The 19,587-nt window shown below is 34.0% G+C and overlaps 1 protein-coding gene and 1 long non-coding RNA gene across 7 annotated transcripts in view; one reads left to right on the top strand and one right to left on the bottom strand.

Annotated features, from left to right (window-relative positions):
* LOC105208108 (homeotic protein spalt-major) overlaps positions 1–7,834 on the top strand; it is a 77,456-nt gene extending 69,622 nt beyond the window's left edge. For 2 of the 6 annotated variants that reach the window (XM_026134195.2, XM_026134194.2), the window contains 5 exons: positions 72–359; positions 896–1,241; positions 1,857–2,005; positions 2,230–2,403; positions 2,748–7,834. In XM_026134195.2, the coding sequence (XP_025989980.2) occupies positions 72–359; positions 896–1,241; positions 1,857–2,005; positions 2,230–2,403; positions 2,748–3,149 (1,359 nt within the window). In that variant the 3' untranslated portion in view covers positions 3,150–7,834. Of the gene's footprint in view, positions 1–71; positions 360–895; positions 1,242–1,856; positions 2,006–2,229; positions 2,404–2,699 lie in introns of all 6 variants that reach the window. The other 4 variants (XM_026134197.2, XM_026134196.2, XM_039452203.1 and 1 more) reach the window with 4 other exon arrangements.
* A 6,804-nt stretch (positions 7,835–14,638) lies between these two features.
* Positions 14,639–15,569, bottom strand: LOC120358862. Its single transcript, XR_005575745.1, has 3 exons — positions 15,412–15,569; positions 15,012–15,138; positions 14,639–14,736 (listed from the first exon to the last, which is right to left on the bottom strand). It is a non-coding gene; the product is annotated as an uncharacterized LOC120358862 (long non-coding RNA).
* Positions 15,570–19,587: the final 4,018 nt, after the last annotated feature.

Genomic DNA, 19,587 nt, shown 5'->3' with positions numbered 1-19,587 from the left:
GGCAAAGTTTCTCCCGATACATCTACTCACACCACTTCTATACTCTTCTCGTTGTTCTGCTGTACTTTCAGAACGATGATACCGGTCAGCAAGTATGTTCCTGCGCGGACCAACCCTTCGCCGCGAAGGGTCCGATCCTCCCACAACCCAATCCCCAATATCGCTCGCACCCGGCGAGATCGGCCGCCGGAAATAGTGAGAAACCGAAACGCAGGCGGCGGCGGCCTGAGGAGCGGAAGAACCGGGGGCGGACAGGAACAGGAGGGGGGCGAAGGCTGACGTCTGTTTTTCCTGCCGTCCGCCTGCCCCCGCTGATGCCACCCGCCCTCGGACTTCTACCCTCGGACCACGTCTTCCTGGTAAGAGCCTCCTCTACCAGCAAGCGTACACGCGTTCGTCCTACGATTTCGTGCAGTCGATAACGGTCAAGTCGCAATTATCTTTTTGTGTAAAAATATTATGTCCTTCCTTTTTGATTGAACTCAACGACCTTAACTCAATAAAGATAACTCATAATTATCGCGAGATTAAGCGAAATGTACACATCCGCGCAATGTACACGCGATAACCTTATAAAAAAATACAGGAACATAAATATTGAGTATAAGACGAATTGCTTCGATAAAACAAGAAATATCTTATTATGACAAAGTTAAAATTCTTACGTAAACTTAAAATAAATATGTAACCATAAGATGAATTTTTTCCCCATCTAAAAAAAAACCTACATGAAGCTCCTAACGTATCTGTACCATGACGTTCAATACAATATTCATAGATCGCTAATATATTGCACACAGATGTCACACATAAATAACAATGCTACGACTGTTCTTTTCTAGGAATCACAGTCAACGGCTTAATTAAATACAATAGAACGTGTTTTGATGCGCAGGGTAATATGAAGCAGCATATGTTGACTCACAAGATTCGCGATATGCCGCCACATCTGTTCAGCGACCCTAAGCATCAACAACAGCAGCAGCAGCAACAACAACAGCAGCAGCAACAACAGCAGCAGCAGCAGCAACAACAACAGCAACTGCAGCAGCAGCAGCAACAACAGCAGCAACAGCAAGATCGAGAGACTTCCCGAAGTCCAATGTGTGTCGATGATTCGAGCCTACCGCCTCCACCACCACCTCCACCACCCCCACCGATGCCACCGACATCCATCGAATCTACGATACCAGTAAAGAGATCACCGGAAGGAGATCTGCCGGCACCGAAAAGACCAGCTAGTAAGTATAATTTCGCTCGCGTTCGTTCGCTTTCATAAGGGAAAAAAAAAACAGAAGAAAGAACTCTCAATCTGCTTCTTCATCGAGCGCCACCCGTATCATCCGAATTCAGCTTCGCTCGGCAAATCAAATCTCATCGCTAACGCGTTTATCATATTTGGTGACCCACTTTGCTAACGAAATCTGTAGTTTGGAGTTTCTCGACGCTGCTGCTTCGCAACACGCTTCTTAGAGTTTTTATTCCTTCTGCTTCCTACCCATCGTTATTTCTACACGCTTTGGAATTTTCGTGTACTTTGGATTACTGGTGGCGGTTACGCACACTCTGTTCATTTTTTTTTTTTTTTTATTCATACAGGGCAAGTTGAATTTTTTGTAACTATGGTGGCATACTTCCATTACCAGTGCTATGTACAAATATTATTTCATTAGAAAAAAATTAATACTTTAAAAACATCACCGAGTCTACTTATGTCGCATTTTTATAATTTTCATAATGCACAGCCTCAGACTGAGACTTTTACGTGAGAAATAACGATCCTTTAATCATTACCATCGCATATCACTATCACGAAGTCAGGGGCAGTTTAGCGAAACCGTTATGTGTATTTGCAGGCCTGCCGAGCAAGCATTTGTGCCAGATTTGCAATAAGAATTTCTCCTCGTCTTCGGCGCTCCAGATTCATATGAGAACTCACACTGGCGACAAACCATTCCGATGCACCGTCTGCCAGAAAGCGTTCACCACCAAAGGCAACCTCAAGGTATAACACATTAATTTTCTAACTGTCGTCGAAAGTCTGAGTCCCTTCTACAAGTCCTCGAAAATCTTTACTAACATGAGCTAGCCGCTATCGCTTCTACTAATGCCAAAACGCGTAAGCGTCGCCAGTTGCTCAAGCTCGATGAAACATCAGCGCCTACCCGATAGAAGTTTTAACGCGCGAATACCACCTCTGATCGCCTCTCGTATTTTTTTTTACCATAGGTACACATGGGTACTCATATGTTCACCAACGGAACGTCGCGTCGAGGTCGACGGATGTCATTGGATATACCTCCCCTGCCAATCACGCCCAAGGACTCGGAGTTTCTGCAACGGCGACCGGATCTTTTTTACCCGTATCTTCCCGCGCCATTCCTTAACGGCGTCCAGCAGAAGGTAATACTTATATTACCTCCTACGCTCAAAGTGAAAGGCTATTCCACCAGCGTTCAATTAAAAAAAAAAAAACTAGCGTAATAAGTTTTACATACTTAAACTTGCTATAGAAACGTTGAATTCATATTACAATTAAGTTCGGAAATATTTTGCGGAAATATTTATTGTTATTTTATCTCAATTCCGCGCGGATTTTACGTAACAATTGTTATTCAATTTAAAATCGTTTGACGATAAACGATTAAGCAGGCGTCACGGAGAGCCGCATTAATCGTCATTTATTTACATTTTTCTAGGTAATTGTCCCCGAATAAACCTAACCAGACGGCGTGCATTACTTACAGCTGAACGAGATTTCGGTGATTCAAAGTAGCAACGGGTTACCGCCCCATTCCTTGAGCGCGGGCAAATACGCGGCAAGCCTATTCGGCTCGGTGTACGGTGCCAGCGGGGGAGGCTTCTCTCTGGATAAGCAACCGATCGGCCCGACTAGTAATGGACCTTTGGTAGACGCCAAATCCGCGATACCCTCAGGATCCATGCTCTTTCAAACACCGTCGCCCTCGCACTCGCCCGGCGCGTCGTCTAACGGTGGTAATCAGACGTCCGCCAGCGTGTCTTGGACCGGCGATACTCTTCAGCATCATTTCGACCGGGAAACACCGAGCAGAACCGAGAATGACGCCACACCACCCACGGCGCGGCTACCACCGCCACCAGCAAGAGGAGAAGGATTAGCCGCGTGAGACTTGACGGATACATATCTTTCTACCTAACCGCACGAAAGACGCGATCGTCCGTTCATAGCGGCCGAATCACGGCCGCGTAAGAGGCTGATAATATAATCGATACAACTCTCTCAGACTGAATTAGTTTAGAAGAAGAAAAGAAGAATCGTGACGAGTGAATGCTAATAGCGAGCGGTCTCGATCCCGCCAACCTTCCGTCCCAATCGGCAAAGGTTTACGACTCATCTGATTCGCGCGATCATCAGGAATGAAAGCTGAAGTTTTTAATCGCGCGATGATGCGTGGCATGAAGATGATTTCGCAAATCCCGATCGGAGCAATCACAATATATACGCCACGACTACCTTTTCCATGCTGTATCTGTGCATTTTAAAGGAAGACAATCTTTGGAATTGAAAACGATCGCCTAATCTCTCACGTCGGGAGAGCGGATCGATCGGAACGATCACCGGGACAATCGCGCGAACGCAGCTCGTTGGTGATCAAGTTGCTTTTGGCATTTCTCCATGTACGAGTGACGACATATCCTAACGCCTCTCTCTCGTCCCCTCCCTTCCTCCTCCCTTCCCACGCCCGATAGTGGTTTTCAATGTCTGCAAGCGAAGACACCATGTTCCTATTATCGCGCTAGTCTTAATATGCGTAAAAGGGGTCGGTAGATTCCATCGATTCGTCGACGGCTTCCGAGTAGGCTAAGACACCGAGAGTTTCGACCTCGATTCGGTAACTCTCGATACGCGATGGGGCTCGATCGCGCGTCACCGCCGCCGCTATTCGCGTTCATCGTTTATTCAAGTCGAGGCTTCGCGTCGCTCGCCGCGATGCGGGCGGCTGGTGACGAGACGTTCCGCTTAAATATTGATCCCGCGCGCGTGCTCGATCGAGCCTCGTATAACGTGCATATGTATTTCACATACGATTCGCGAATCCCTCGTACGGGATTCGTGGGAGTACCCGCGCTAGCCGCGACGCCTAGACTGAGCTCGGCTCGTGAGAGAAGGCGAGCGTAGGCATTTTGGAGCCGCAAGACACGTGGCGTCGCGTCCTTACGGGTGTCCCCGACACAGTTTGACCGTCCATTCGCGACAACAGCGGTGGTCACCTCTCCGGCTTATCTAAGGCTACGTTATAAATACTTATATACATAACAATATATAAATAAATATATATATGCATATATATACGAATATACATGGAAAAGTACATATATATATGCATATATATTATAAATATATAAATAAATGATTATATATAATGCGTATATATATATTATACATATGTATACATACGTTTATTATATTGATGCAATAGGGCGTCATATTGTGCGATTGTTGTATATACGCGCGACTGTATATGTGTTGCTTCCGTTTGTTTACGATGTGTATGCGTGCGATGTGTATGTGTGATAGAAAAACGGAATTAGAACGAGACAAATGCGCGGATGATAAAGTATAGGTGTAATTTAAAAGGCGGGCCCGGCAGCGCCCCTCGCTGTGATATGAGAGGAGCAGCCTGCAATCACTAAACCAATGTACTTATAACTTGTATCATAGTATTATAATAATAAATTTATTATCGTTTACACGCATGGATGGACGTATGCAAGAGATACAAGCATGCGATGTATTGCGAATGTCTGCGAATGCCTCGGAATCAGTGACTAATTAAAAAAAGAATAACACTTAGTACTAATTAAACGTCCATCCTCCATACATCATCGGCGATGTTTACGTTGTCGTTGTAAATATTAATTATTATGAAATTATAATATTAATTAAATTATAACAAAGAATATTATAACATTTATTATATTTGTCATAAATGTTATAATATTTATTATGATAATTATAACCATAATAATAAAGTATAGCAATTGTAATAAATATTATAATAATAAATTATATGACAGTAATTAAATTATTATAATATTTATTGTAATTTTTTTACTTGAAATTGTTTATATTCGTAGATGCATCGCTCATAGTAATTTATATTGATTATACAGCGTTACTCATTTATATGAGAAGAAAAAGAAATTACCATTTGGAGAAGTAATAGCGTCAGACGCTATTTAAAAATTTCGAAAATTTTCATAAGTTATTTTTTTTTTTCAATTTTACGGATGATTCGAAACGAATATTTGTTAATTTAGGCAAATATGAGAGAGACTATGACTATATCATTGGCTATGTTTTAATATATTTTTTTAAACGCGAATGTAATTATATTAGAAAGTTAATTACGCTCTAATAATAATTTATAGAAGAATTTTTAATATTAACTTTTTATCTGTGATTTTTTAGTAAATAACCTATGTCCATGTAAGTAAAATATTACTACGACATTCGACACATTTAAATGACATGACATATACGTAACAAAGCATCTTTTACATTATTGATTATGCGTAATTCAGATCTTTTATCAAACATCAATTGAAAATAGCCAGTAACTTGATACAGTAGTATTAATCATTATCACCTATATCGTTATGTATTTAATCAATTACTGAACGATCGAAGCATCGCCAATGAAACGTATACCACACATTTACAACATGTACTAATTTATGATTTATTTATTATTCGCTTTTTCCGCGAAGTTCCGATTCTGGTACCTATCATCTATGTACATCTACCGTATCCACATAAAGAATGTAATTCTTTACATAAATAATACCAAATATTTAATAAAATCGCATGTGTAACAAAACGGATATTTTTTTCTTAGAAAATACGACAATGTACATTATTAGATATCCAATATGGATATCGAAAACCGAGCGCGAAGATATTATTTGACTCAACAAATTCGTCGTAATTCTGAACTTGATATCCGCATTTGCAGAAGCAATACCGAAACTCTCGCATATAAATTTCACTTGTTATAAAATTTGTAAACAAAATATTTTGAAGACTTATGAGGTTTAGCGATAAAGAGTTGTATTATATAAATTATTGAAAACGAATGACTGGATTTATACCCGCAAAGGGTAAATTCGTCGAAAAGAATTATTTATTGCCACGGCTGTCGATTATTTTACTTCCGATAAATTTCTTTCATAAATGTAGCCACGGTACACTTAAACATTTTATAATCGTCTCTGAAATTCGTGAAAAGTCTGCGTGTTTGTCAAATGATATCGTAATCAGTATGGCTGACACGCGGTAAAACGCGGTTTTACGTGTAATCGATCCTACATGTATGTACATACTCAGAAATTAATACTCGTGTAACGGCTTCTATGTATCTTCTCCTTTTTAAGACGAAAGCCAATCTACACAGCGAATGTTACAGCGGTACACGACAACACAATTAGAAAAGTGCGCGTGAAGTCAGACAATATACGCACTTTCAGTGAACACTTTGACAAAGTAATTCATCCAACTTCTCGTTAAAGAGAACGAGAGAAAGATCGACAGAGTTAGGGAAAATTCCAAAAGAACTCATCGATGATTTTGGTATCGATCAAGCGTCTCTCTCGTCGTGTAACATTACTAAAAAAGACAGGAAAAAAAAACACAAAGAAGAAGAAAGCAAAATGTCACTCAAAGAAAAATATACAATCTGTCGCTTCTTCTAGGTATGTCGCGTCCGCCAAAAATCAAAATCGCTGATAGCTGCTTGCTATTTACATAGCGCACAGTGTGTTCGTCCATCTGCGGGAAATGTGCCGAGAAACTTGTGAGTTTCATTAATCGTCGAGGTAACTTGACTCGACCAAGAAGAAAGAACGATTAATGCATCGAAGCATATCGACGTTTTGTACTTATCAAATCAGATTATATTTTTACGTTCGAAAAAGAAAGAGACGTACTAGAAAGAATGAGAAATATATATCACCGGATAATATTCGTCTTCGATGTGTAAGAGTGATTTTAATAGCGACGATGTAAATTATTCGTATCGTGAAGAGAAGTGCAAGTTCGATGTGTGAACCGTTAAACATTTCACCGAACGATCCTATGGGTCCCGACCTTTAACTCTAGCTGATTACCAATTAATAGTGGTTTTACGTCATAGATAATTTTTTATGAACTTGTATATTTCGTAAAAATACACAAATACATTTCCCATAATAATTCCATACTGGCAAAACAATCTTTCGAGGATTAAAAAAATCTTCCGCTTATATTTCGTGATGATTACTGATATATAAACTTACAGATCTTTCTGTAGAAGAAAATGTAATATTTCTTTCTCTGTCTCGAGAAAGTATCAAATGATGACACCCTTTTACGAGTAAAGCGAGAAAAGAAACTGTATTGTAAATAGTGACGAATGTGTGGCGAATAAATGATCGATAAATATAGCAATGCGATTAGCAAACAGTCGATGTACATCATAAGTGTATTACCAAAATTTTCGTAATTTAACGATTGATACGCGTTTAAGAGGCGCGCGCGCACATGTACGCCGTATAAATACTTTACACGTGCGAATGAAACGTTATGTAACGCAGACAAAAATATCCTGACAGCCATTGATCTGGCGTAATGTCCTGTGAAATTGTCCAAGAAAAGTATTGCTTACGTAATCTTAAGTTACACTGTAAATATTGTATAATCCATGTATAAACACGACTGTATTAGATAAAAGACCTATCATTGTAGTTAAATACGTTATGAATCATTATAACTATATCACTTCAACAATAAACCATTATTATGATGATGAAACGGTGAAATTTCACGTTTATCAATGATTATCTATGAGCACAATACTTCTTTTTTTATATTTACAGAATATTCGATTAAAAAAATTATAATCTTGTAATGTTCTTTTTATTTCTTAATACAGAATCTCTTTAATATCCTTTTTAATTTAATATAATATTATAATCGTATGGATATTTATTATTAATAGTTACATAAACTGCTAACAGTTACATAAATTTTAATAGATGTTATTGTTTAATAGATGTTAGCCATTTATACTGATATTTCATTTTAAAAAATAATCAATGCAAAAAATAAAATTTATGCAAAGTTATTCGCAAGAACTTATTTATATTTAATTAATTTTTATTCACATAATATGTAAAAGAAGAGCTTACATTTCTTCTTTTCATTTTGATTTTAGCCTTTTTCAGTTTTTTTTTTATCAATTCTTTAAATAACATTTAATTATATACTATCTTTTTATCATTTTCTAAGTCAAGACTCTGTCAACCCTTATACAACAAAGAGAAACTGAGAAGAATGACCACGGGTATTTAACCGTGATTACTTAAGAGCGCCTCTATATCCATAAAATGTGGATATTGAACTACGTAGCCAATGTCTATAAAATTTGCAGGTAATGTCCATGATTTTGTGGTTTCCTTCCATACTATGACCAGGAAAGTGTATTGAAAATTTTTAAATTATGTCTACATGGACTATTTACGTATTATTTATGTTTTAAATAAACGAAACATTTTCATGTAAACAATACAAATAATAAATTATTATAAATTCGATAACTCAATATAGAAAAAGTAATTAAGTTATAAAATTGTTAATATATCTGCGACTTTAAAATTGATAAAATAAAATATACTATATTAAAAATGAAATACACAATTACCATTTTTCTGATAAAATAATTTTCTATGATTATTATTATTGTTTACAAAGATAATATATAAAATATAATTTGTGTATACATTGTGTATACATATATAGATTATTTACATATTTTAAACGTAAACACTCAAAATGCCTTGATCAAGAGTGAGATGGATTAGATAAACAAAGATAATCTGATAGCCATTTTTGTCTATTTAACCAATCTCACTCCTGGACTACCTATGGAAATTACTTACGGAATTTGTAGACATTGAGATTGTATAACAGAAACGCATATCTTCTACTCTAGATAGTTAATAGATTGTCAAATTGATTCACTCACCAATTGTTGTTGTTACTGCTGTTGTTGCTACTGCATTCCCTTTCCAAATTCTGAAAACATAATAAATATATTTATTCATAAATAGAATGTATATTATTTATTAATCTACCATTTTATTTAATTTATAAACGTGGGATTAATAATATATTTTATGTAATATAAATTTATTACATTGCCTTAGTCTTTAAATACAATACAACACATTAAATGATATTTTTTGATGTTAAAACGTATCAAAAACGTTATTACAACAGCAAAAATAAACATACTTAATGAAAATATTTCATATCATAATCATGTGCAAATTTTAATTAATCATAATCTCACTGTCATTTTTTTACACAAAAATATTACATATTGTATTTTATAAATTTGATCACACATAGGAATAAAATTTTATTTTTATTTTAAAGTCCATTTTACACGATCTATAATTTGTGACAGAATGCAAAACAGAATTCTATTTATATTTTTATATCAAATTATGGCTGTGTTCCAAAATTCCATTGACAGTACTGAAAATCTACACTTTATGTTACGTATACTATAGATTTTCAGTACTAGCAGTAAATTTCAGAACGCAGCCTAGGTATAGAATATTTATTTGTTTCCTTAACTCGGTTGGATTATTAAAAATAAAAATATGATACGATTAAACAAAAAATTAAACAATTATTATACCAATAAATAAATTGTGCTCAAATTTTACACAGATACTCAAATGTATAATAATAGAATATTATTATATTATACATTTTAATATATTCTATGAAATTGTCTTTTTGGTAATGTTTTGAGATATGACTCATTTAAGACACATCCTTAACCCTTTCGCGCCTGGTAGTACATATATGTATATGTGCAAAATCTTCAAAAATTCATATCTTCCACAAAAATGAAGATCGCAACTTTTTCCTGGATTCATTTTAAACATAAAGAATTAGACTTTTGAAAAAAATAAACATTTTTAAGGGTTTCCTCCCTCCCTGTATGTTTTGTCAAAAATTCATAAAGTAGAGTAAAAGTTAAAAATGGATATCTCTTCCACAAAAATTAAGATAGCAAGTCCTTTCTGGGCTCATTTTGAAGATCAACGTAAGGAGTATTTATAAAAAAAATTGCTATTGTAAAATGGCAGATCCAAAATGTAAAATTTTTTTAAATTTTAATAAACTCATATTCCAAAGCAGGTCTGGCAAACTGTGGCTCATGAGCCATTCTTCTCTAGTCCTTAGGCATCTTTTCTCAGTGTCCCCCAAATGTCATTTTAGCCTTATTAACATTTAGTAAATAACAACGATAAAATGATACCTAGAGCACTTCAAAGACAATCCAAACGTATTTCTGAAAAAGAATGGCTAGCGAGCCACAGTTTGTCAGACCTGTTCCAAAGATTTTTGGGGTTACTGAGTATACTATAATTTTCAGTATTGGCAATTAATTTCAGTACGCAGCCACGGTAGATTACGTTATTTACAATTTACGAGTTTACACACTGTGCATATTTTATGCATCTTGTTCGTTCACATGTTTTCTAAATGAAATTATAAATAGAATTCTATCTCGAATTCTGTTACAAATTATAGATCGTCTAAAGAGGAGAGCTTTACATTTAAATTACAAAATATATATATATATATATATATATATATATATATATATATACAAGAACGCAAAAATACAATTAATAAAATATTCACCAAGTTGCTCCACGTCTTCTAACAAATCTGCTGACATCTCGTTCAGTTATTCTCGAACCGTACACATGGTCGTCCATACTTTATTCGGTACTCTCGATATTATGCGGATAATCTATCCCAAGCGAACAGGAATAAAAGATGAAATACGCGCGAGAGTATCAACAAGTACTAATTGCTAGAAGAAACGAGTGGCCGATGCGTCACGTCATCCGAGACAGCGGCGAGAGTCGTTTGAATAGATGCACGCGTAAATAGAAACGAGACAAACTCACTCCCGATTGCAAATCTTATACCCGATATGATCGCACAGCGACAAGTAACACTTCACTTGACATTCGCGATATTTTACTGCGTGATGAAACATCTTATCCCAGCGAACACGTTTGCACGCGTAAACTTGGCGAAGCTACGCAACAACGGCAACAAGCACACGATACTCGCGATCACCTCTACGTGCGACACTGCGATTTACTGCATATCAGAATACTCGTTCGCAATCACATCGACATTCTCGAGACCGTATTTGTACACGATTCGAGTTTGGAACACGCGAGAAGCACGGTAACGCTTTGTTGTAATGTCCGACAACCGGCGAAACAGTGAACGAATATGGCGCAGTATGGCGACGATAACATTAGTATCAGTGGCGCTGCGACGTTGGACGTCGGAATCGCCGGAGTAGCGGCAGCTCAACGACGATTGCCGAACGGCGGCGGAGATGGCCGAGCTGCCGAGCCGCCGCGCGCCGAGCGTGAGGGCGTAGTGGGGGTAGTGGGAGAAGCGTCTGCTGCGTCTGGCTGACTAGACTAGACGGCACGTGACGAGTGCGTCGCGGCGTGGCCTTGTCGAACGTTGACCTTGCACCGCGATCAACAGCCTGTTTGTCGGTTAGCAGTGTGCGCCTCAACTAACGCAGTCTCAACTCAACGATTTCATACTGTTAGCGAGACTTACTTGCGTCGCATCGAATTCTCGTATCATTACGGACTCTTGTATCATTTGCTAAATCTGCTTATGCGTACCGATTCCGGTGAAAATAGTATATTTATTAAACATTTATTGCAGCATTTATGAGATGTTTTCGTTGATAAAATCTCGCGTTATCGTATCTTTTAGCTTCGGTTTCGAGAGTGTAGGGCAAAGTATCGTCATGATCTGCTTTCGCGAGTATTACATAAAAAAAAATATTGTGTATCTTTGATACTAAAAATCCGGACAATCTGACAATGAGAGGAGAAGGAGGCCTAGTAGAGGCATCGAGCATCGGCGGAGCAACATGTGGTACATATAATTTATTTATATATTATAGCTTACGCGCGGAAACGTTGATCATTTTTTAATTAAATATTCAGAATATAAAAATTAGAAAAAGAAATTCTACAAATAAAATTTGATTTTTTACTCACAGATCTGATACGCAACGGAGCGGAGTTATTCAGCCACAAAGCTGCAATGATACTGTAACATACAAATATATTTAAAATACGCTCAAAATAATCAATATTAAAAAAATTTATTTTTACACGCACGTCAAAATTTCAAAACTTGTCTTTTAATTAAATATTTAATAATGCAATCAGATCCAAAAAATACCTTTACAAAATTCAATTAATTTTATTTGAATTTTTTTTCTTTAAGTATTTATTTTTTTATTAAGATACAATTGGATAAAAGGAAAAAAAGGCTATTAATTTTAAATAAAAAGTTATATTTACCTCAAAGTTGCTCCGCTGGGGCTTGCTACTTCTCTCAGATCTCCTCCTCTTAAATCCAGGTTGTCGAGCTTTCTCGTCCCGTTGCACTCGCGGAACACTCGCGTTAAATACATTAAAATTGCGCCCGAGGACTAATTAAGTCCTATTACTTGAACGGCACTCCCGGAATAAACGCGCGACGCGACGAACCGGTTGCGGTTCGTTTATTTAAATCATTGACGAGTATACGTCAGCTTCATAAATGGAAAGAATAAGTTTGCTGAAGCAAATAAAAAATTAGTTTTAAGGTATGTATTTGAAAATAGATTTAAACCTGACCAAATCATTTCATCTGGCTGTATGTCAGAAACAAATAATTCGAGTAATGACAAATCGATTACAATTGAATTAAAAAAATAAAAAAATTTCTAATATGTTTTTTTTAACTTTCTCTCAAGGAGATGTGTGTATTCTAAAGAAAGAAAGTTACAAAAAATTATGATTAATAATATAATTAAAACAATAAATATAATTTTTAAAGATGATTACTTGTTTCCTCAGGTTTTTACGTTAGTTAATATAGGAATCTGCTTTTCTGAGTTCTATCTATTTGAGCTCATATCTGGAAATGTAACTAGGACAACTTATTCATATTTGTAGCCCAAAAAATGTGATGCATTAAAAATATAAATAAATAAAAGGTATTTACAAACTTTTATATTCTTGCTTACAATAAGTAAAATAATCTGATTATGTCTGATTATGATTAAATAATAGACGAATCAGAAATATTGTAGAAATTACAAGGATTATTTGCAAAGTTTATAATAAAATTTATCAAACGTTTTGATTATAAGATATCGAGTTTTATTATAATAATCAGAAATTTTGTTAATTTCACCAAAACGCACTCACACAAAAAATATTAGTATTAAATCAAACAATTCATTATTTTTTATATATGCAAGTATATAAAATCTTTTTGAAATAATTTATAAACAGACATAATTTGCTTACATGAAGAAAAAATATTCTTTATGTAAGCAAATTATGTCTGTTTAAGATTATAAAATCTTTTAAGAAAATTTATATTCTGGTTTACACTGAACAAATGATCTAATTATATTAACAAAACTTGTATGAAATATCTTATTGTGTATATACAGGTCCATTATAGTCTTTTACAAAAATTTCATATTAGTTGTATTTTTCTGTTTGCATATCTAATATATTCTAATAAGAAATATAAATAACCTGTTTGATTAGAATTTATATATTGCTTAGCATAAATCTTCTGTGGATAATTCATGTATTCACTAATATTTTTGAATGAAACAAGCAAACAAATTTTTAATATTATGGTTATTTAAAATGAACATAACAAATTGTATTTTTGCGTTAATTCTTTTATCTATGTTTCTGCAAAATACCTGTACTGTATATACTAAAACTTAATTTTTCTTTTAATTCAATATTATTCAATTCGTCATTAGTCATTGGCATACACATAATTTTTATTCATTAAATTATTATTATGTGTGAATCAAGATAAAAATTTGGATTTAGCATTGTTATAAAGTAATTATTATTCACGGAATTATTATAATGTCTCGACATAATTTTAATTCATAGAATTATTGTTATGTCACGACATAATTTTAATAAATGAAATCATTATTGTGTTATAACATAATTTTAATTCATCTAATTAAAATTACGTCTTAACAGAATTATTTTTATGGCTACAATAAAAATTACGAATTCTCATTATGTCTAGATATAATAATAATTCCACGAATTAAAATAATGGACGCGACGTAATAGAAATACAGAATTATTTTTATGTCAATTTTAATTTACGGAAACATTATTACATTGTGACATAGTTTTACTATAAATTTGTGAAATTATTATTATGCTTTGACATAATTTTAATTTACTTTTATTATGGCACAATATAATAATAATTCAATAAATTAAAATTATGTTGCGACGTAATAATAAATCCACGAATTAAAATTATAATAATACATTGACATAAAAATAATTCCGTATTTTTATTATGTCGCATCCATAATTTTAATTCATGGAATTACTATTACGTCCGAACATTATTTTATTTATTTAAACTCATAATTTTTTTAAACATTTTTATTAAAGAACATTTCTTTCATATTATTAAAAAGTAAAATGGCTTACTAGATTTCACAGTTTTGTTACCTCATTTATAAATTTTTTTATTACTCACCGATTGATGCGCAATAGTGGAGTTATCAGATCTACGTCGCTATGATGAATCTGTAACATATAAATATAAGATCTTTATTAAAGTAGCTCTCAAAATAATCAACGATTCAAAAGATAATTCTTACACGCATAGAATTTTTTAATTGTTTTAATTTTAAATAAAATTATACGTTTTCAAAAAGGATAATTTCATAAAAATAAATTTATAAAGTTTTCTATTAAAATATTTTTTCTTCTAATTATTATTTTTAACAAATTAAAATAAAATGACTAAAGAAACGGAAACAAACAATTAATTTTACGTATGTAAGCAATATAATGCTTACCGCAAAGTTCCACCAAAACCCGATATCTCCCTTAAGTCTAATTTGCTTCCGAGTTGTCAGATTTCCTTTTTAGATTATATTCCCACGATGTGTAATAATAGAATTGTAGTACATACAATCATACGATCTGTAACACAAAAAAGTATTCAAATACAAAAAAAAAACATTCAAATAGAAATAATATTGAAAATAAATATATGAGAAAATTATTTTTGCATGCAATTATCGTTTTTTATTTATAATTTCGATAGATGTGTAATAAAAGAATGAAGTTTTAATGAAAATATAATACTAAAATACAAGAATTACGCGTTATGTGGCAAACGAATATCGAATCTATGTTTTATGCGATAATTAGGAGTTTAATAATAAATGCATGTTTAATGTAAACTTTACTTACCAATTAGATAAATCGTAACGCTGTTCATTCCGAAGTTGATCCTTTTAGCGTACGCCGCATTCTATAAAAAGTAAATATAAAAAGTAAATATAATTAAAGAAACGAAACGATTTCATTTTCCGCGCGGACAACTTCATAGCGACGCTGCACTTGTGACGTAGTGACGCTACACATACCGCTCTTAACTTCACATACATGCACTGGTCCGCGTCTCAAGCAACAAATGTACGTTGCCTTTTATGACGATTATTATTTTGTATTGTACGTTAGAAGCATATTAATATTATAAGCTCGACATCCGCGCGCGTTACTTGCAATCTGATAATACATACGAATATATTGTCGTTGTCAACAAGTCTCGCGATATATCTTCGACCAAGTAATTATCGCGAAATACGCGTTTGTACGAATCATCGGTATGAGTACAGAATTTGTATTACGCGACGGTTAAACTAATAATATTGATGCGATCGAGATTGATGCGATCGAAATTGATTTCGTTTGCCTGTTAAACGAGTCGCGACGCCGCTCGCTCCGTCCTGCGTCCACCGCGTTCTGCAATCAGATACGTAAATGAGAATCAAGATGGCGAGCCGGGTTTGTTTCCGCGCGTATAGTCAACTTTACGCGTCAAGACCGACGCCGCGCTCGCGCCGCCGCCGCGTGCACATGAGCATCGAATCTACATTACGTGATGATTGTATTGGCAGTAAAATATATCACTGCAAAGTTGAAATAAATCTCACTCACCTGTTAAACAAGTCGCGATGACATCTCCGTTCTGGAGCCGGTTCGACCCGCGTCCTTCGCTTTCTGTAAATGAAACGTGAATGTAACTGAGAAGACGGCGAGAAGCGGTTTCGTCTCTCGCGCGGTCAACTTCACGCGACAAAATCGACGCCGCATCCGCGCCACCTTGCCGTGGCGACGCTACGTATTCCGTTGTTAATTTCTCGTTTGTGCATTTTTTAACAACATAGTCGAGTAAACGAATAGATGCGCTGTCTTTTATGATGATTATTTCGTATTTGCTAAAGTAAGCCTGTTAATTTTATAAGAAGATATTCGTGCGCGATACTTGCAACGCACGATAATATGCTAGTCGTTTTATCATTTATTCACGCGATACATTTTTTCGGTATTAATTATTGCGCTTTTTCACGATTTATCGTTATATAAGCACCGAATCTTTATTATGCAACGATTAATTCGGCGGTAAATATTATTGCGAGATTAATATAGATTTTGCTCATCTATTTAGTCGGTTTGCGACGCCACTCGTTCTCGCTCTCCGATCCGCATCGCCTCCCCAGTGTTCTGTAAACAGATGAAAATCCAAAGATTTTGGCGACTCGTGCTATGGCCGAGCTGCACACGAGCATCGAATTTACATTACACGATGATTTTACAGTAAATATTAATGCGATAAGTCTCGCTTACCTGTTAAATGAGCAGCGTTGACGCATCCGCTCTAGAGCCGATCCGCCCCGTGTCCCCCGTGGTGTGTAAAAGAAACATGAACATAGCTTGTTAGAATAACGAGAAGCGCGACCAACTTCACGCGTCAAGGTTGACTTTACGTATTCCGCTCTTCAACTTCGCGTTCATGCACTTTTCGGATTACATTGCTAATTATTATTATGTTCAAAACGTGTCTCAAATTATAATTTTAAAATAACTTAAATAATTATACTTTTAAAATAAAAAAAAAGTTTAAGCAAATTAAAATCCGAGTTAAATTGATCCTCCATTGATGACGACATATATCGAGTAGTCGAAAATAATCGATTACTTTTATCGTCAGATCTCTCCGATATGAGATGATATGACGTCATTATCGGAAATCATGTTACTAGTAGAAGCGAAAAAAGAATGTGACAATGTGCAATGATCAGAATCTCTTTCTCTTTTTTTTCTCCCATATGTACTTATATACTACACATGAACATCTACGTTTACGGAAGCTGCTCGAAATCATTTCACGCTTTTTTTCTCAGGTGAAACCTAACCTATTCGTGATTCCGTTCCAAATGTAAACAAGTTCACAATGCGTCCGCATAAATTCAATCTTCCATATGATGTGGACAGGTGAGAAATTACACGTAACATTATCCTTATAAAGTTTGCTTAAAAGAGATACTGTTTGGTATCCTTGTTTTGTTTCTTTAGTTTTTCGCAGACCGACAAAATGGTGGTAATCGTCTCTGTGCTCGGTAAGTCCTAATCAGTTCTAATGTCGAGCGAAAGGATGCAAGATGGACATTCTAAGTTCTATACTCTAGCTGAATCTCCTGGATGAATCGAAAATTGATCAGCAGTCTTGGGTAAGGTATTTTCTTCAGTTCTTTGTGATACTTCCTAAAAGTTTCTGTGAATAATATTTTGACTCTTTACACGTTTTAACAGTGTGAAATCGAGGAATATTACAGTCCCAAAGAAGACAGTTTACTTGCATCTGAGAGGATTCCTGGACGCTTACACCCTTCTGGCTGAGTACACCAAGTTTACAGAGAAGCAGGACTGCAAGGACTTCCTCAACATTTGCGGTACAACATGTGGTAAATATAATTTATTTATATGTTATATCTTATGCACAGTAGTACTGTTTATTTTTTATAGTTAAAAATTTGGAAAATGAAAATTAAAAAAAATTTTTTTAATCAAAATTACACTTTTTAAAATGAAATCCTACAGGAGCTTGTATTTAATAGATAAAATGTTCTAAACAATTACATGATTATTCTAATGATTAAACATTTACCTAAGGAACATGAAAATTATATATAGTAATTATTTCCTTTAATATTGGATAATTTTTCTATTTTGCATTAATTTGGATTTTATTTTTGTTACAAAATCATCATAGCAATGTGTTGCAGAATAACTCTGCTGTTGCGCATCAGTGAGTGATGAGCAAATTTTTATATCAAATATATAATATAAAAAAATAAATCTAATTTAAATTAATTTTTTTATATTATATATTTAATTTAAGACTAATAAATTTTTCGGTATTATTGTACCTATTTTTAACACTTTCTGGCATCAGTAAAATATCTAAATTGTAATAATGAACTTTAGTAATATATTTTATTTATATTGTATACTTTTCTGTTGTACACTTTTTGCTTTTTGATGTAAAACAAATTGTAATAAATAAATTGTAATGTTATATATTGCCATACATTGTAAATTTATTGTTATACATTATAAAATGATGATAAAAAAATAAAAAAAGTACACATCCAAAGAAAAGAGGTTTGATTAAATTTGATGGGAAAGGCAGAGGAAATCTACAGATTGAGCTGTTTTTATTATTATAAATAAAATTTTAGTTGAAACAAAAACAATAACATAACATACTCTACTTATGTTTTAGCATGGAAGAGAACCACAAAATCATGGATTACCTGCAATGATATAAAACGATATATAACTAGGATTCGTAAGAATTAGCTATTACATAGATCAATATCTACATTTTATGGACATAAGGACTTCAAAATAAAGTCAGCTAAATTATGGCCGTGGTTGCTCTCAGGCTTCTTTTTGGATATAACTAAAAGAGGTGACATTAATATGAAAATATACATGTGACTCCAAATGTACCTGCCAAGTTTGATCTACGCGAGGTAATATCCCTGTCGATATAAAATTTTACAAAAGCTGTCGTTTTTAAGATACGTTCGAAAGTATATAGTCTTAAAGATGTTCTTTTAAACATCTTAAAAACATCTAATCTGATTTTAGACTTCGCGTTTAGATTTTTTATTACCTTACTTTTCAATTGTCAACATTGTTGCTCATAGATTTATCAACTACTGATAAAAATATAGGGATTAATGTAACAGTATACGATTTATTTATGATAAATATTGGCTGGTATATGCAATTTTAAAACTTTAAAATTTTAAATATATATTATTATAAACTTTAAAATAATTTATATGATAAAATTAAGAATAATATTTTAATATATTTACAATTAGAACTTTAATAAAAATAAAGATATTAATTTATTGTACTTGTACATATAATATTGAAATATGCGCTTATGTAAAATTTTACTGAAATCATGATGCTTTTCGAAAATTTGAATGTTTTAATTAATGTCAATACAGAAAATAAATTTCTGTATATAAAACAATTAATTTTTCAAATCTTACATAAAGACTA

The sequence above is a fragment of the Solenopsis invicta genome, chromosome 1 (genome assembly GCF_016802725.1).
Source record: "Solenopsis invicta isolate M01_SB chromosome 1, UNIL_Sinv_3.0, whole genome shotgun sequence".
NCBI classification, from domain to species: Eukaryota; Metazoa; Arthropoda; class Insecta; order Hymenoptera; family Formicidae; genus Solenopsis; species Solenopsis invicta.
Note: the sequence above shows the minus strand (reverse complement) of the source record. Positions and strands in the feature narration are given on the sequence as shown.